Source organism: Medicago truncatula, chromosome 8 (assembly GCF_003473485.1).
Source record: "Medicago truncatula cultivar Jemalong A17 chromosome 8, MtrunA17r5.0-ANR, whole genome shotgun sequence".
Classification (NCBI taxonomy): Eukaryota; Viridiplantae; Streptophyta; class Magnoliopsida; order Fabales; family Fabaceae; genus Medicago; species Medicago truncatula.
Genome location: NC_053049.1, coordinates 21,616,877 through 21,634,355, shown reverse-complemented (window position 1 = coordinate 21,634,355; position 17,479 = coordinate 21,616,877). Strand labels below are relative to the sequence as shown.

At 34.3% G+C, this 17,479-nt stretch overlaps 1 protein-coding gene across 1 annotated transcript; it reads left to right on the top strand.

Moving 5' to 3' along the window:
* Positions 1-1,179: 1,179 nt before the first annotated feature.
* On the top strand, positions 1,180-16,536 carry LOC25502489 (SH2 domain-containing protein A). Its single transcript, XM_013590023.3, has 12 exons — positions 1,180-1,502; positions 3,317-3,505; positions 4,126-4,335; positions 4,476-4,565; positions 5,005-5,082; positions 5,187-5,351; positions 7,850-8,218; positions 10,367-10,653; positions 12,658-12,820; positions 13,492-13,841; positions 15,825-15,902; positions 16,279-16,536. Exons 1-12 carry the CDS (start codon positions 1,350-1,352, stop codon positions 16,295-16,297), a joined length of 2,151 nt encoding a protein of 716 aa, XP_013445477.2. The 5' UTR covers positions 1,180-1,349; the 3' UTR covers positions 16,298-16,536.
* The last annotated feature ends 943 nt before the right edge of the window (positions 16,537-17,479 follow it).

The window sequence follows — 17,479 nt, the reverse complement described above, 5'->3', positions numbered from 1 at the left end:
TATTATTTAAGTTGAAAAATATTCCGCTGCAAATTTAATAATGATTTTGAAGGATGTTTATTAAATAAATTTTATATTCTATTTAAGAAATTTTGAATTAGTAGTGTGACATGCCCATTTGGGATTTACTCTGATGTTGAATTATTATTTATTAAATTACTTTTGGGTAACGGGGTGTTACAAAGACTATTTATGATGAAGAATTTAATCCGATGCTAATATGTTGATGAATTATGTCGAATAATTAGTTAATTATCTCATTTATGACTTTTAGAAGTGTAACATTCTTTTTATGTGTTGAATACTCTGATAATATGTTTGAAATTTTTAAGTTGGGAAAACGGGGTGTTACATTGAGCGGAGTTTAGTCTCTGGGGTGAGGGCAAAAGTTTTTAGTTTTCTCGCTATCGCTACGGCGTCCGTCGTTACTCGCTTTGTTCGACCGTCTACTCTTAAGTGCCTCCTCCGCCAACTTCTTTTCTTCGTAATTTATGAGTCCTATTTATAGGACACAAATAAACAAGTGAATAATTAAAGGATAATGATCCTTATTACGAAGACCTGACAAGCGAAACACACGAAATGATATGGGTTGTTGAGTTTCACTATCACACGGCCATGATTTCCATCAAAGTAGGACTTATTAGTCTTCAATTTCATTTTAAAATACCACAAGTTATATTCTTGCATCATTTTTTTTGTTTGTTGAAAGAATCGACTAATCTGAGGGACCAATTCCACCGCCCACTTGCGGATGCTCCGTTTAAAGGCAGAGCAAGCTCTGTATGGACTTAGCCCACCGAAATTAGCACCAAAGGAAATCGAACCTGAAATCTTTGGAGGAGCAACCTCCAAGATTCCAAGCCAACCACTAGACCAACCTCAAATGGATTATATTCTTACGTCATTTAGTTCGTACAATTTAGCAATGCTAATGATCAAATGTAATTAAGTACCACTAACGATCATTTACTAAAGGGGGTTATATTAATGTGGAAGATGGAGGAGGATTTACATTCATTAACTTTATTATTGATAACAATTTATTTTATTTTTTAAATTGTTTGATCCTATTTTGTTTATCAAATTTTTTTTAAGTACACACCTTATAAAATCCCCTAAAAAAAAAAAAAGACACCCTAAAATCACCTTCATTTTTATTTTTTATAAAAAATTGATTAATTTGCAATTTGGGCTACTGAGCAATTGTGTTCCGGTTTCAGCGCAAAGAGGGAGGGAGCCACTCTGAACCAAACCGTTACTCTTAACAAACAGTACAAAACAAAACAAAACCGTCAACACAAAGTCACACACAATTCACCGATTTTAGTTTCAACTTGACACAGATTATGGGTAATGATGAAATAAGAAGAAGAAACAAAGGGTACTGTGAGCTGAAGGATTTGTGTTTGGATTTTGATGAATATGATGGAACTTTCTCTTTCTGCTTTTGGATTTATCTCATCAAATCAACTACATTCCCTGCCACCATTCTTCATCAGGTCAATCACTCATTTTTCTCTTTCATTGATTTTTACAATTTCATTTTCTGTTTTTATTATTTCACTAACGGTTTCCCTGGGTTTAAGTTTTTTTTTTTTTTTTTTTTGTTAACCCTCCAGTTTCAAGGGAATGGAGACCTTTAATTAAGTAATGTCCGACAAAAAATGTTATATTCAGAATCGAATTCGTGTACTCCCGAACGATTCATCCTGGACACTTGGTTAAAGGGTTTAATATTTGATGATAATTGTAGCTTTTTCAAATTTATATCCAGAAGCTGTACATTTTGAAATAGCCGGAAGAAACTTGCAAATAATCAAGTTGAAAATCAGTATCAATTTCTTCATTTTTTAATATTTGGCTGAACTGCACTTTTTGCCCCCTTAGTTTCAAAATGTTGCGATTTTGGCCCCCTATTAAAAAAATGGCAAAAGTGACCCCCCATGTTTAGGGAAATATGCTCTCTTGACCCCCTAACATAAGGGAAATATGTTTTTTGACCCCTTATCTTTAGATAAAGTTGCAATTATGGCCCCTTTTTTGGGACACATGGCGTCTTCTCAGCAATTTTGAGACGAAGGGGGCCAAAATTGCCATTTTTTTTAATAGGGAGCTAAAATCACAACATTTCGAAACTTAAGGGACGAAAAGTGCAGTTTAGCCTTAATATTTCATAGATTTCTATGTTATTGTTTTTTAAATTCTCTTTTAGAGGCACCACCAAACAACTATTTTGTTTTAGGGAAAAAGTGATTTTATTAAGTATGTGTGATAAATGTATTGTGCGAGCGGTTGTTTCCATTCATACATAGTCCTCAAGTTTTCATATTCTGATTTAGAGTAGGGTATTACGAGATTCCCGATTTTGGAATCGAGTAGTATGAGATGCTCGGTGGAGTATTTTAATGGCTTGATTCTTCTCCATTGATACCTAGCTAGCTTTTAACGGAGAAATCCTCAAGTGTTTCGATACTTATCATTTAGTATCAGACATGGTTGCTGGCAGCACAGAAAAGGCTATCTACAGAGAGACTGACCAGAAAGACCGAGTAAAGTGTCGTGGAGTGCAGCTGATGAGATGTCGGCTCTCAGGATAGTGCTATGATAAAGACTTGGGTATTATAGGGTGTCCAACTGTCCAAGTCCCACATTGAGCATTATGGGATGTTCGGTGGAGTATTTAAGTGGATTGCTTCTTCTCCTTTATAGCTAGACTAGATTTTAAGGGAGTGTTCTTAAAGTGTCTGAATGCTTATCATAATCATAGTTTAGTATCTGTTACTTTTAGTATGTAATCAAACTATTGTGTGCCCAAATCTTCCGAGTTATTAAGAGTTTTTATATTTAGCGATTTAATAGGATTAATTTAGCTGATTTTCTTGGGTTCGCAATAGTGGTGTTGTTTTTCACCCCTTTTTCTGTTTGCATGTTTTTGCGTATTCCGTAGATACTATTGTTATTTTTTATTTTTTCATTTCTTTAAACATAATACGTGTTTTAGAATTTAGATTGGACCTTTGCTATTACATTTTTATCTATGATGCTAACATTATGTGATCGAGGCTGTTAAAATAACTCGAGTCCACCACTTGATGCCATTTCTCTAGTGCAAGCCCAGAAAAGGCTTTGCATATCTGAGTATACCAATTTAGCATTGTGGTTTACTTGGATACTTATGGTTGAAAATTTGTTGATCCAATTTTTTACCTGCAATACTTTATCATTATGTCCCCTTTTGTGGTATTATTCTGTTTTTATTCTTTGGTTGATTATTGAAAATGCAGCTAGCTAAATAAATTAATTGGGTTTGCAGATTCACTCTGACATTTCCGAAAGTGCTCCTTTTCTCGTTATTAACGATAATAAGAGAATCAATGTTTTGCCTGTTCTTTACTTACATGAAGAAGCTCCTGTTACTTGCATGGGTCCTTGGACAGAAGTTCCACATGTTACTGTTGATTTTGAGTTTCCTTTGGAAAAATGGGTTCATGTTGGATGTGAGGTATCTTATGTGACCCACTTGAGGATTAGCTTGTGCTATTTTTTATATGTTTCTTTGTTTATAGCTTTCACTTCACTAATGTCATTTGCACTCTACTCCTATATATTGTTTATTACTACCTCTGTCTTTGATAATAAGCCTCATCTGAAAATAAAATTTGTCCCTAACTGTAATACCCATAATTAATACCACTTACTGTCTTGGAAGATGAAAAGTTGAAGTTAAACACATTCTTATACAAAAGGTATTTTAGGAACATTGATACACAAAATAGACACATTAAGTATACTACCTTCATTTCTTAATATATTTGAAAATTTTAAAAGGTGCTTATAAATAGGGATGGGGGTAGTGTAATATAAGACAGACCCAAACACATTTTTATTCTTTGTGTGGTGTGATTTTTCATATTTCCTTTCTAGATTTGAAATATGTAAGAGTAAATAAAATGAAAAGAGAAAGACAATTGACTTGCAATGCACCTAAGTTTGACCTTAAGCATTTTGGTAAATACATGGAGCACATTTCTTGCTGCTAGTTGGTTGATATTAGTCCATTCCTTTTTTCTTTTCGAATTTTTGATGGGAATATGAGATGGCTATCTCCTTTTGTTATTACAGGTTTGTCCAAATTATATTCGGCTTCACATTAATGGGGAGATTGTAGGAGAAAAGTCACTGTCTTCCTTATTACATAAGGAATCCAATTCAAGTAATTTGAAGGAAATACATTTGGCCAATCTTTGTGGAGACAGTAGTGATGTGCAGGGTTATGTGCACAATTATGAAGGATTCCATACTTTTTCTTCTATCAAAGATCATCATTTAAAGGTGATTCTGTGCATCTGATTGTAATTTTGGTTCTTGAAATTCTATGTTAGTTTCTCATTTGTTTGTTTGTTCTCTTAGATTATTAGAATCAGCACAATACTTCATTCCTGTGTTGATCACTATATTTGATCTTCTGTCAGGACCCTCCTCTGAAGTTATCAATAGATGAATCATCCATCTCTGAGGTTGAAGAAGAAAGTGATGGTGTTTGGGGCATTGTTGGTGGTAAAGTAAGAAAGATGTTCTGTACACAACACCCTGTTAGTCTATTTTAGGTCTTCTTTTTTATTGTTATGAACCACGATCTAAAAGGAACCTTTCATTTTTTGGAATCATCTTTTTTACATTGTTGGCAGAGTTTAATTTTGGAAATATGTGATACACTTTATGTTTGCCAATTTTGAAGTGCTTATAGTCTAACCCTATATATAAGGGATTAAAAAGTTAAGCCACTTTATTGCGTTACTCACTGATTGTAGTTCTAGAAATGTTCTTAGTAGTCACATACTGATTTCACTTCTAGCAATGCAACTATAAACCTTCACCCTGTTCTTTACTATGGTTATACTTCTCAGAACTTCAAAAATTATGTCGAGTTTTAAGTGCGGTTAACTTTCCCATCTCGTTTCAGCTATATTTTAAACGTTGCCTTTGCATAATTTGGCACAGGCATCTTGTCGCAGGAATGTCTCTTTAGACGTTGTTTTATCAGATGCATTTGGACAGCCTGTTGATATGGAGAATGAGGTTTATAGTCCTCCTTGGTTTAATACTTCTCAAGTTAAAGGCTCTCTACTTGAAAGGAAATTGGAATTTTTAATATTCACGTTACCGTTTTCTGGTTATTGTAGGTTTTTGCTTCACTTGTGTATGCTGACACGGGGGCTCCAGTTGAGAATACAACTGATGACGAAGCACCCCTTTTGTCTAGCTATGATGGAATTGAATTTTCTTCTTGTGAAAGGCCTAGTAAATTTTTGTTGGGTCGTGCATCATTTAAGCTCAGGATATCTCAGGTAAAAATACCGCATGAACATTGGTTCTACTTATAATACCACAATATCTGATATTATTCACTGACAAAGTGGATATCAGTACACTTATTCTTAGAAATCGGGTGGGCCTCACTCAGCCTTACAAAACCGGCTTATAAAGTGAGGACTACCCTGACTTATAAACATATGCCCAGGTCTTACCTCATCCAACGTGGGACTCTTAACACACACCCCTGACGCAACATCTAGAGTGTGACCCGAGTGGCCCGACAGCAGGTGGTCCAACATATCTTGGATAGGCTCTGATATTATCTTAAAATTTGGGCTGGGCTTAACTTGACCTTGTAAAACCGGCTTATAAGGTGTGGACCACCCCCACTCCACTTATAAACATATGTTCAAGCCTTATCTCATCCAATGTGGGTTTCTTAACATTTATATATACACAATGCACCGAATCAAAGAATCCCAAAGACTTAGGGATAGGAAAGAATGTAAACTTCAATATCAAAGATCAAAAAAGGAAATCAGGAAAGAATCGTAGAAATAAGGTTGCAGTCCACTTCCCCTCAAGCCGTAGCATATGTATGATTTGTATTTGGCTTATTACATATGCAAGTTATCCTAGGACCCCATGATCATTCAGTGCCAATGTTTGCTGGGTGAATCTTTGGAACTTATTAAAGATATCCTGATCAAGGTAGACAAACTCGAGATCCTAAGTAAGATCGGATAGGACCCACGAGATCATGAATCGAGGGATCGTACGGATCGTAAGATCCTACCAAATTTAAAAATTCATATATATTCCATATAAATTCATACATATTCATAAGCAACATAATTTAATAGAAAAAAAAAACTTCAAATAACACTCATATTCATTAACAGTAGCACATTAAACAACTTAAAACAGCTCTAAAATTCAAAACAGTAGCACATCACACCTAAAAACATCTTTAAAACTCCAAAACGGTAGCAAATAACACATATAACCAACCATAAAAATAAAAAATAAAAAATAAAAAAAATAAAAAATAAAAAAATGGTAAGGTTCCATGATTTATGGGTGTATTGGAAAATTTCCCTAATTATTGATAGTGGGTGTATTGGGAAGATTTTCAATAATCAATGGGTTTAATGAGGGAATCAGAAACCGTTTCAGAGAATAATAAGAGTAAAACACGTTTTTTTGCCTTTCTGATTGCAAAAATGCATTTGGGGTGAATCCGGGTTCACCCGACCCTGAAATCCGGATTTATGGAAAGCGAAACACCAACCGGGTCAAGAATCGACCTACGAGTTGGATCGCGAGTTTGTCTACCTTGGTCCTGATGATGCCAGAGAGCGATCTTTTCTAGTTTCTAGGATAAAAGGACAATCTACTTATGTGTTTATTCCGCACATGAAAATTAGATTTGAAGAGAGGTCAAATGCTGATTGATTATCACAATCAAGTTCCATAGGACTTGTATCTCAAAAAACTTCAATTCGTGAAGCACATGATCAGCTTGAAAAGTTTACAATAATATTAGCTTCCCAAAGCATGATAATCAACCTCTGAGCTTGACCTAGCAACAATAAATTTCTTTTTACTCTTCACCGAGATGGGTTTCATCCATTAAGTACACAATACCCTAAACTGGATCTCCTATTACAGTATCACTAGCATCTCTATTAGCCTTGTCACTTTTATTAAGAAATAGGAACTAATCCCTCCTCCAAGAGTTTCCCCTTCACAATAGAGAATACTCCATTAAAAATTACAAATACTCAAAGATACTCTCTAACCTTTGTGTTCTCCTATTTATAGATTGACAGGAACTGATATCAAAATATAAACTAATAGTAAGATTACAATATATTCCCAAGAAATTCGAGAGTCTTGGTTCTCTCCCCTCCAATAATTCGAGAGCTTGGTCTCTCCCAAACAATAACCAGTCCCCCAATAAAATGCCTACTGACATTGTCCTTCAGATCCCTTATTTATCCAGTACCTTATTCTGTAGTAACTGCCTAAAACATAACTGTTCCTAATAATAATACTAATACTCATAATAATAATACTGGCAAAATTACACATTTAGTCCCTTAACTTTATTTTAGGTAACGGTTTAGTCCTTTATCTTTTTTTCATTTCAATTTTGTCCTTTTGATCCATTTACATATGAATTTTTAAGCTTAAAATTCATGATTTTATTTTCTTATGGTCTTTCAGTCTTCAAATCTATGATCTTTGTCTATGTTTGCATAAGAATATTTAATTTGAAGCTTAAAAATGTATATGAAAATGGACAAAAAAGACCAAATTGAAATAGAAAAAAAGATAAAGGACCAAACTGTTACCTGAAATTAAGTTAAGGGACTAAAAGTGTAATTTTGCCTAATAATACTGTAAATTACAATGACCTGGTTTATTTAATTTATTTTTATTTCAAATTTTGGTCTAAATTTTTGGTAAATGTAATTTCTTTCCATTATTCTCTTGCTCCATCAGTAACCATTGTTCCTTTTGCCAGCTTTCATCCAAGTGTGATAGCAGGTTGTTCCTCATCAGATTTTGTGTTCCAAAATTAGGAGATTATCCTTTCCTTCAGACAAACACCCGTCCGATTCGATGCATCTCCAGGAGCCGTAACACAAAATTATCCACGCTGGTGTGGAAAAAGTCAACTTATGCTCTTGAAAGACTCAATTTGTCCCAATCTTCAGCAATTGATGACGTGTCATTGGAAAGTATGAATTCTGGTCACGAAGAAAAAACCAACCCACTGATGAAGAGGTTTAGAGTTGGACTTGACAAGATATCTGTATCAGTTAAGGCCAACCCCACCTTAAAGCAATCTGGTGTAGAATGTAGTAATTCTCATGTATGGACTGCTAATCAGGTACTTTCCTGTTTCGTTTGCATTCTTATTTTATCTCAAGCATAAAGAAACATACGTAATTATATTTAAAAAAACATAAATTGAAACCTGGCATGTGCACGGATGGCCTACTCAGTAGGTTGTTGCTTTTATGAATATTATTTTTTACACGGTACTCCACTCACTACAGGGTAGTGTGATCATCACTACAGAGACAACTTGAATGTCTCTATTTTCTACCAGCTTTTTTCATTCATTTTGTGTTTGATAGGCTTTGATTATTCACAAGCTTTTTCAACTTGAATGTACTGAAATTTTAATTAGCATGTTTTGAATTTTTAGAATACTAATTGTAACTAGTGCTCTCCAGAAAATCGAGGACCTCACTGAACAGAGTTAGGAGAGTAGTTAAAATACAATAAATTACGAAATACTTGCTTTACTTTCCGAATTTCTGGTCACAAATCATTCTATAAGCTTAAACCCACGGGAAGAAATATGGATGGTTTTTTCTTTAAGACCTGCCCCTCATGCATGCCGAGTTATGGATCACATGCTAATTGAATCCTTGTGTAAAGATTTAACTATACAGAAAGTAACGAACCTCGGTCAGACACACTTTGATATTGTATTCAGTGCCCAACTACTAGAAAGCTTACGCGTTTAGGAAGATGTCTTGGGATGCTTTGTTTTATATCGTGCACTAAACATGTTTAAAATAACAATATGATATTGTGAAGAAAATATTTGAAGTATATATTCTCATATTTCTAAACTATAGCACAAATTTTTAATGTGAGTGGTGTAACTTAAACATCGGCTCTGTTTGGTAATGTCAATAAGCTAGTTTATAGCTTATTGGAAAAGATTATAAGCTTGTATGATCAAATGAGATGCGTTTGGTAAACAAGCTTCTCTCACCAGCTTATAGCTTTTTTGGAGATGCTATTTCAAGTATTGTTAGAGTTTATAGCTTATAGTTTTTTTTTCTTTTTTAGATTTTCTCACATTTTTATCTTTATTATTTTAATTTTAATACTTCGTTAACCTTTTGTAAAAAAATAGCTACCCAATAACTCAATTAAAAAGTGCACGTATTATCTATTTCCAATTATTATTTTTTTAAATATCCTAAATAGAAAAAAGCCAAGAACATCAAATCAAGCAAGTCCAATGTTCATATTTGAGCAAAATTATCGAATTGAAATCTGACACCCCATCTTGGTTCTGCACAATCAATAATCATCTTTGTTTCATTTTTAAGTCAATAATCATATATGTAGTGGGGGGTTGGGTAGCTCAACTGATTTAAGGCTTTAAGCTAAGGGATAAGACGAAGGAGAAAAAAACTAATCTAACAACTAAGTACTATCATTTGCCACTCCAAAAAAAAAAAACATTATATGTAGTTTGATTGATACCATAGAAAGTTAGAAGCACCAACGATAATATATAGTAGCCCTCTAATGTCAATATGTTTTTTAATTACAATTGGTGCTAGAGAAATAGACGAGTGACTTTTTCATGACACATACAACAATTTGTCCGAAACAAAAATCTCAGATATAAAACCATTACATCTTTAAAAATGGGTGAATTCAACGTGTACTGCACAATTGGTGCTAGAGAAATAGACGAGTGACTATTACATCTTTATATAGTAGCCCTCTAATGTCAATATGTTTTTTAATTACAATTGGTGCTAGAGAAATAGACGAGTGACTTTTTCATTACACATACAACAATTTGTCCGAAACAAAAATCTCAGATATAAAACCATTACATCTTTAAAAATGGGTGAATTCAACGTGTACTGCACAATTTGTCCTTGATGACTTGAACCGTTACCAGCAAGAAGTGAGGAAGAAAGGGAAGGGATTGGATCGAAACTCAAATCATTTATTTATTTATTTTTAAATTTGATACATTTCAAATTAAATAATTGTTTACTTTTATGTCATTTTATATTTACGACAGTTGAATTTACCAAAGACTTTAACTTCAACCTACTAGCTTTTCAGCTGTAAGCTAGCTTTTCTATCAGCTTAGCTTATGGCTTTGTTTTACTTAATGGAGCCATTTTCTGACTGACATTCTTGCATGCTTTATAAACCTTTTCAGATGTTTCCTTTAACTATTCTTTCTGATATTTGTCTTATATAAAATTAGGTTGAGAAGGGGTTTCCAAAAAGCTTGGATGGCAGATCTCTTAACTTTGAAGAAGCAGATGTCTCTCCATCTGAATCATCAGAGAGTACAGGGGAGAGATATTCACCTTCAAATAGCCTGGAAAGTAGAAGATATCAAATATCGGATATGACCATTTTCAAATACTGTCTGGCAGGCTTGGCCGAGAGATCTCAGATGCTTAAAGAAATTGCCATCTCTGCTTCAGACAGAGAAATTTCAGAGCTGGCTCATAGTGTTTCACACTTTTCAGGATGTTCCCACCATGGGTAGCTGATTTTTCTTTATGCAGTTATATTTGATTGCGTTAGTGCCAAATTCTGATAGTCGGACAAAATTGCTAGTTACTAGAAAGGTTGTTCTGAAAAAATCATATGTTAATCAACAACGATTCTTTAAATTATAAATCTTTGTTAGATGATATGCAAGTATATCTTATGATAATCTTGCTATCTTGAGTTGTCCAATAGCGAGTTCCAATGGTTCGTAGATAGGCTCTGATACTGCCATCTTTATTCGGACTAAGCATAACTTAACCCTACAAAACTAGCTTGTAAGGTGAGAGATGCCTGCCACTTATATACACACTTTTTCTGTCATATCTCATCCAATATGGTATTCTTACAATCATACTAGAAGTCTTTATGTTTTTCTCTTTTCTTCAATATAACCTAAATATGATATCCCTGAACTCTGAAACTCTGCTACAATAATTTCATTATCAATGATTTGTTTCTTTTGATGTTGTCACTCTTCTCCGGTTTCCGAGCTCCTCAACTGTTTCTTTCTATCAGTGTGTTTAGAACCGTTTTCCAGCCACTGTTGCCACCACCCAATTATTTTTTTGCAAACTTGTTTAGTGGACCACCACCATTAGAATAGCTTTCCTCTGAACTACCAGTCCCCTAAATCTCAGGACAATCAAAGTTAATACACTATTCTGGATGTTCACACCATTTTTTTCTTCCCTTGTGGTATTTCACTCTTGTGCACCAACAGACTCGCATGGTGGTGTGTAGAGGCTTCTTTCCTTTAGGAACTTGTTGCACAACTATTGCTTGCATGTCCTGGATTAAATTATATCCTTGCTTGGCTGCTCTTGACTCACCGATCCGTATTCCGATGCTTAATGCTGCCAAGTAGAGGTTTTTCTCCCTCCAAATTGCTCTGACTTCTCCTAGGTTGCCTCTTCCCCTAAATTTTATCTGTATTTGTTCAATACTTAATTATACCCTACAGATGCAAAAAAAAAAAGTATTCAGAAAATCATTGTAACCCTTTGGCTATTCCAACTGCAGACTGGTCCAAGCTCATCCCATTGCAGGCTGGTTCACAGCTATCCCAGCTGTTGAATGGGTTGTGCCTATCCTAGAACAACAGAAACCTCGTGTTACTTTTAGGAAGCCAAGTCCGGAAGAAGCTGCAAAAGATAGGTTCCACGAATAACACAACACGGGGGTATATATTGGGTTTTGGCCATTTGAAGAATAGCCCTGCAATGATCATGATTTTTCACAATCCTGGCCACAATAGCAAATACAACTGCTACTATTGAAAAATCCAACACTCAATGTGGGTTTGGCTTAAATCAACATCATAAAACCTGCTTGCGAGGTGCATGGGTCACTTCCAATGAGACACTCTTATCACTGTGCCTCACGTCCATCATTGAGCATTTGGATTGTGACCCGATGATAGGTGACAACATATCTCGAGTAAGCCCTGATGCCATATTAGAATTTCGTATGGTGGTAGATGTCTCCCTCCTGTAAACATTTTTTCAGGTCATATCACATCCAATGTGGCACTCTTAACACCATGTCCCATGTCTAGGTCTGAAAATTTGGGGCGACACCTGAGCTTCCCTATAATGGGTGACACGACATATCTTAGGCAGGCACTGATACCATCTTTGAATCTGAACCTCAATAAACCCGGCTTGTAAGGTGAGGAATGCCTTCCACTAGCGAACACTTTTTCAAAGTTCAGACCATATATCATAAATAAACTTAAATTCCTTGTCGGGTAAGTTCTGACCCGCACGAAAGGTGTAACAATCGGGTCACTGTCTCGGAGAGAGGTTTGGTGGGAAGGGAAATTCTTATTTGAGTATTATGCATGAATATGCTTCAGCGCCTTTCACATCCTTCTGTCATTATTTTGCAGTATAACAAGAAACACTAATTTCTTCCAGTTATATTCATATAATTAACCGCGTTTATTGGAATTACCCAGCATGTTTCCTCTTTAATTACTGGCTTTTTTTAAATCAGAAACCAAATATTAATTTCCAAGAGATTGATAGAAGATGGAACTAATCTTTGGTTGGCAATGTCTCCAAACAACCACCCCATTCCTTGGAAGAGCGCTGTGTATGAGGTTGAAGAGCAGTTCATGAAGATTGCTTCTTGTGGGTCAAGATCTCTCTCTCAGCAGGTCCGATTTCTTTGTTGTTTCTTTAAGGAAAACTACTACTCCCTCTGTCTCATACTATGTGTCTCATTTGGAATATTTTTTTGTCTCAAACTATTTGTCATTTTATAATATCAATACAACATTCATTACTTTTTTTACCAATTACCAATGCTATCCTTATTTATTAAAGTTGTTGTAAGTATATAGTGGGCAAATAATAAATGAAGTTCAAGGATATATTAGTGTCTAACATATTATTTTGCATCGGAAATTTGTATAAGTAATGAATCATTTTCTTAAGAAGTGTTCAGATTCTAAACGAGACATAGAATATGAGACAGAGGACGTATCATAAATTTAAATAAGTTAGTACACATTTAATTGTTTATAACTTGGGTTTTGTAATTGGCATTAAATTACATAGATACTAGCACATCATGTATGGTTATTAACATGGTAAAATGCTATAAACAAAAAGTAGTTTGAGGCTTATGTGATCGGGTATTAACCGATATATTGAGAAAACATTCCCAAGTTCTACTCTCATGATTAAATCAATGTTTTCTCTAATCAGAAGACTATATCAAGAGTAAACTGAAAGAAATAAAATACAAATTAGATTGATCTTTGGGTGTATCAGAATCATAGAAAAATAGCCTGCAAAAAGTTCATTGTTTTAGTAATGGTTGCAGGACATTGAGATTCTAAGAAGCATTGCGGGATGTCAAGAGTATCTATCACTAGAGAACTTTGAGAAGTTATGGTGCTGGTTGTACCCTGTAGCGTGTGTAATATCCAGGGACTGGGTAAATGCTATCTGGAATTCCATGTCACCTAAATGGATTGAAGGATTCATCACCAAGGAGGAGGCAGAAGCTTCACTTCAAGGTCCTGGAGGATTTCAAGAACGTGGTACTTTTATACTTCGGTTCCCCACCTCAAGAAGCTGGCCCCACCCAGATGCCGGTTGCCTAATTGTTACATATGTTGGGAATGACTACAAACTTCGCCACAAACTACTTTCGATGGATCATATATATGGGTAAGGTTTATATCTTTTTTGTCGAATCTGTTGCATATTTTTTATTTAGTTAGATGCTCAAAGTCATCCATTTCATTTATGATGAAGAGTTGATGACATTTGCTTGGAATTTAGTTATGTCTGTATTGATGAACAATATTTAGGTAACCAAGTTTTTAGGTGAAAAATTATGATTTTCTCCTTTTCTGGTTATCTAGAACATCAAAATGATGATGATCAACAACAATAATAACAATCAAAGTCCTTTTCCACTGGGTAGAGTGGTTACATGGATAAGAAGGGGAGGGATTGTAAGGATAGAATTCTGGGTAGAGTAGTTACATGGATAAGAAGGGGAGGGATTGTAAGGATAGAATTCTTCAGCACTTGGTTGCAAATGTTTTGATATAATGCAAAGATCCATTAATGACTAATATATCCGAAGCTGTGAAAGAAAGTAAATGGCTATGGATTGGAGAAATGCTCCTTACAGGAGTGGTGAAATTAACAGAGAAATGGAAAAAGAAGATAACCAAAATGAAGGACCAGCTCCTTCTCTCTACCTCACCGAATGTTCCCTTAATTAACTAATTTCCTGATCTATTTTCTGTTACTCGGGCCACTCTATCCGGTCTTCTCACTCTCATTTCTTAATGTCAGAATCTTCTCCTCTACTTAGAGTCTGTTTAGATTGATTTATGTTGTAATTTGGGGCCTAACTCATCCTTACAAAACCGGCTTGTAAGGTGAGGAGTGCCTCCTCTGTATAAACTTTTCTCAAGAGCACTATCTATCCGATGTGGGACTAAATCCACCCCCCTCAAAGCCAACACAATGAAGGTGTTGGAGGCTGCAATTAAGGCTAACCGAAGATCGCAATTTAGGCGACTAGGGGGGACTGCAATTAAGGCGGAATTTCAAATACACCCCCTCACGCTTCAGCCCGGCCCAATGGTCCTGAAGCGTGGACGATGCAGGAAGCCCAATGATAGATCTAGGATAGGCTCTGATACCATGTTGAAATTTGGAGCCTAACTCATCCAATGAAGGTGTTGGAGGCTGCAATTAAGGCGGAATTTCCAATACACCCCCTCACGCTTCAGCCCGGCCCAATGGTCCTGAAGCGTGGACGATGCGGGAAGCCCAACGATAGATCTAGGATAGGCTCTGATACCATGTTGAAATTTGGAGCCTAACTCATCCTTACAAAACCGGCTTGTAAGGTGAGAAGTGCCTCCTCTATATAAACTCTTCTCAAGAGCACTATCTATCCGATGTGGGACTAAATCCACCCCCCTCAAAGCCAACACAATGAAGGTGTTGGAGGCTGCAATTAAGGCTAACCGAAAATCGCAATTTAGGCGACTAGGGGCGGACCGCAATTAAGGCGGAATTTCCAACAATTTATTTGAGCTTATCTATTACATAGCACTTGTGAGACTGTTTGAGAACCTGGAAATCAACTTATGACACGTTCATAAGCTATTTTCAGCTTATTTTCATAAGCTCTCCAAGATAGCTAATGAAAGCAATTTGTAGCCTACACGAAATCAATTTAACTTTATTTTATCTTTTGTTACATAAATAGCCTATACATAAGCGCTTATCGAAATACGCTTTTGCTATAAGTTGCAAATTAAGTTGTTTATCCAATATTTGATTTGTCAAGTTGATTTTGATTAAAAGTGTACTGAATGTAAAATAATTTATGATTAGGTACTTTCACATAAAAGTAAGCTGAACAATAATTTAAACCTAAAAGTTATGTTTGGAGCTAAAAAAAATTCTACTTGTTAACACTTAAACTTGCACTTAATTTTTATTGACACAATTATCATTTATTTGTGATGCAGTAAACCAGATGTAAACATTTAAGTTTGTAAATTAGTTTTTCAGAAGACGACACGTACTTCATTTATGTATTGACACACAACACAGACTGACACAATTCAGTTTCTCAATTCTCATTAACTATAATATTGTTCACATTTTTTGTTCATATAGCTCTGATAATCAAAGAATAGATGCAAAACCATTGCAAGATATGCTACTGGCAGAACCTGAGCTGTCCCGTTTGGGAAGGTAGGATATATAGCAGCTTTATTATATACTACCTTATAAGACCCTTTTGATTTTTTTTTTTTTTTGTCCCTAAGACCCTTTTGTTATTCCCAACCACATTAATTATTTCTTTACATACATGCCTCTATTTATTTATTATACATCTTTTTCTTCAATCAGCAATAAATATTATGTTGAAAACATAAACTAACCCTCTCTTTTAAAGGATAAAATGGTAAAAACAATAAAAATTACAAACAACTTTAATACAAATATTCACTATCTTAATTCCCGTAATTTTGGCAAAAGGGTCTTATGTATAGGGACAGAGGTATTAAATTAAATGGTTAACATTTCTTTATATTAACTGTTTTATCCATCATTGTCAATTCTTCAGGATAATGAGAAGTTATTAAGCACACTTTCATTTGCATTACGGCAGAATGTCCCTTAATTTCCGATCAAAGTTGCCTTTGAAGGTTGTATTGGGATTATAGATTCACAAAGGAGGATACCACAATGGAGGATAGGGTTCTAGGTTGAGTTTGAATTACTCTCTCCGTTCCTTTTTAAGTGTCTTTTTTGAAGAAATTTTTTGTTCCTATTTAACCGCCACTTTTAAAGTTCAATGCAACATTAAATGTTGTTTTACCAATATTATCCTTAGTTATTTATTGCGGAAAGAGAAATATATGAAATGAGATATTAAATGAATAAGGTCATTATAGTAAAAGTACAAGTTATTGCATCAAAAGTAGTAACGATCATTGGCTATCTTGGTTTATGTAAAATGTCAAAATGTGACAATTAAAAAGAAACGGAGTTAGTATGATAGTTAATTTTTCATTTAATTTATATATTATATACATGTAAAGTGATATTTTAGTGGTGATATTTTTAACACTAGCGGCTTATTATAATTATATTTCTTAACTGAGATAAATTTTCTACCCAAATTTTTTTTGATTCATTTTATGGAGTAAGGTTAATATGGCTTCAGTAATTATCGTTGAACATAAAAATAGTGTGCATTCCATAAGCCTAAAGTGCTTGGTTTAATTCCAATTAAGAAAGCTCATACTGGGAAGGATATTTCACAGCAGATTATTTAGTCACACATGGAATCAATATAGGTTTAAAGTGTTTGTAAATTAAATACTAAGACATCTACTTTAACTTATTATGTACCAACAACTCTATTTACATATTCCATTGACTCCATTCTCATCTTTACCTTACAATTAATATACATTTCTTCTATCTATTTATAATATCAATTCAATATCAATATATTCTACTAATAATTCTACATCAAAAACTTTGTTTATCAATAGATTTAAATAAACGTACTAAACAATTATTAACTTAATATAAATTAATACAATCTCAAAAAAAAGATTACTTTACTAATAATTTTTTATATATACGTATATAGAAATATATATATATATATATATATATATTTTAAAAAGAATTATGTATAAATAACTATATAATAGAATAAATTCAAATTACTTAAAATAAAATAATGACAAGTAAAAACTACCAACTTCAAAGCTCATAATACATACTTAGAATTGAAAAAACATGATATTAAG

What these genes read in the sequence shown, in the direction of transcription:
- LOC25502489 (XM_013590023.3), top strand. Translation starts at nt 1,350, where the DNA reads ATGGGTAATGATGAAATAAGAAGAAGAAACAAAGGGTACTGTGAGCTG. An exon ending in TCAAAGATCATCATTTAAAG is followed by an intron (nt 4,336 to 4,475) that starts GTGATTCTGTGC and finishes ATCTTCTGTCAG; the next exon opens with GACCCTCCTCTGAAGTTATC. An exon ending in TTAAGCTCAGGATATCTCAG is followed by an intron (nt 5,352 to 7,849) that starts GTAAAAATACCG and finishes TCCTTTTGCCAG; the next exon opens with CTTTCATCCAAGTGTGATAG.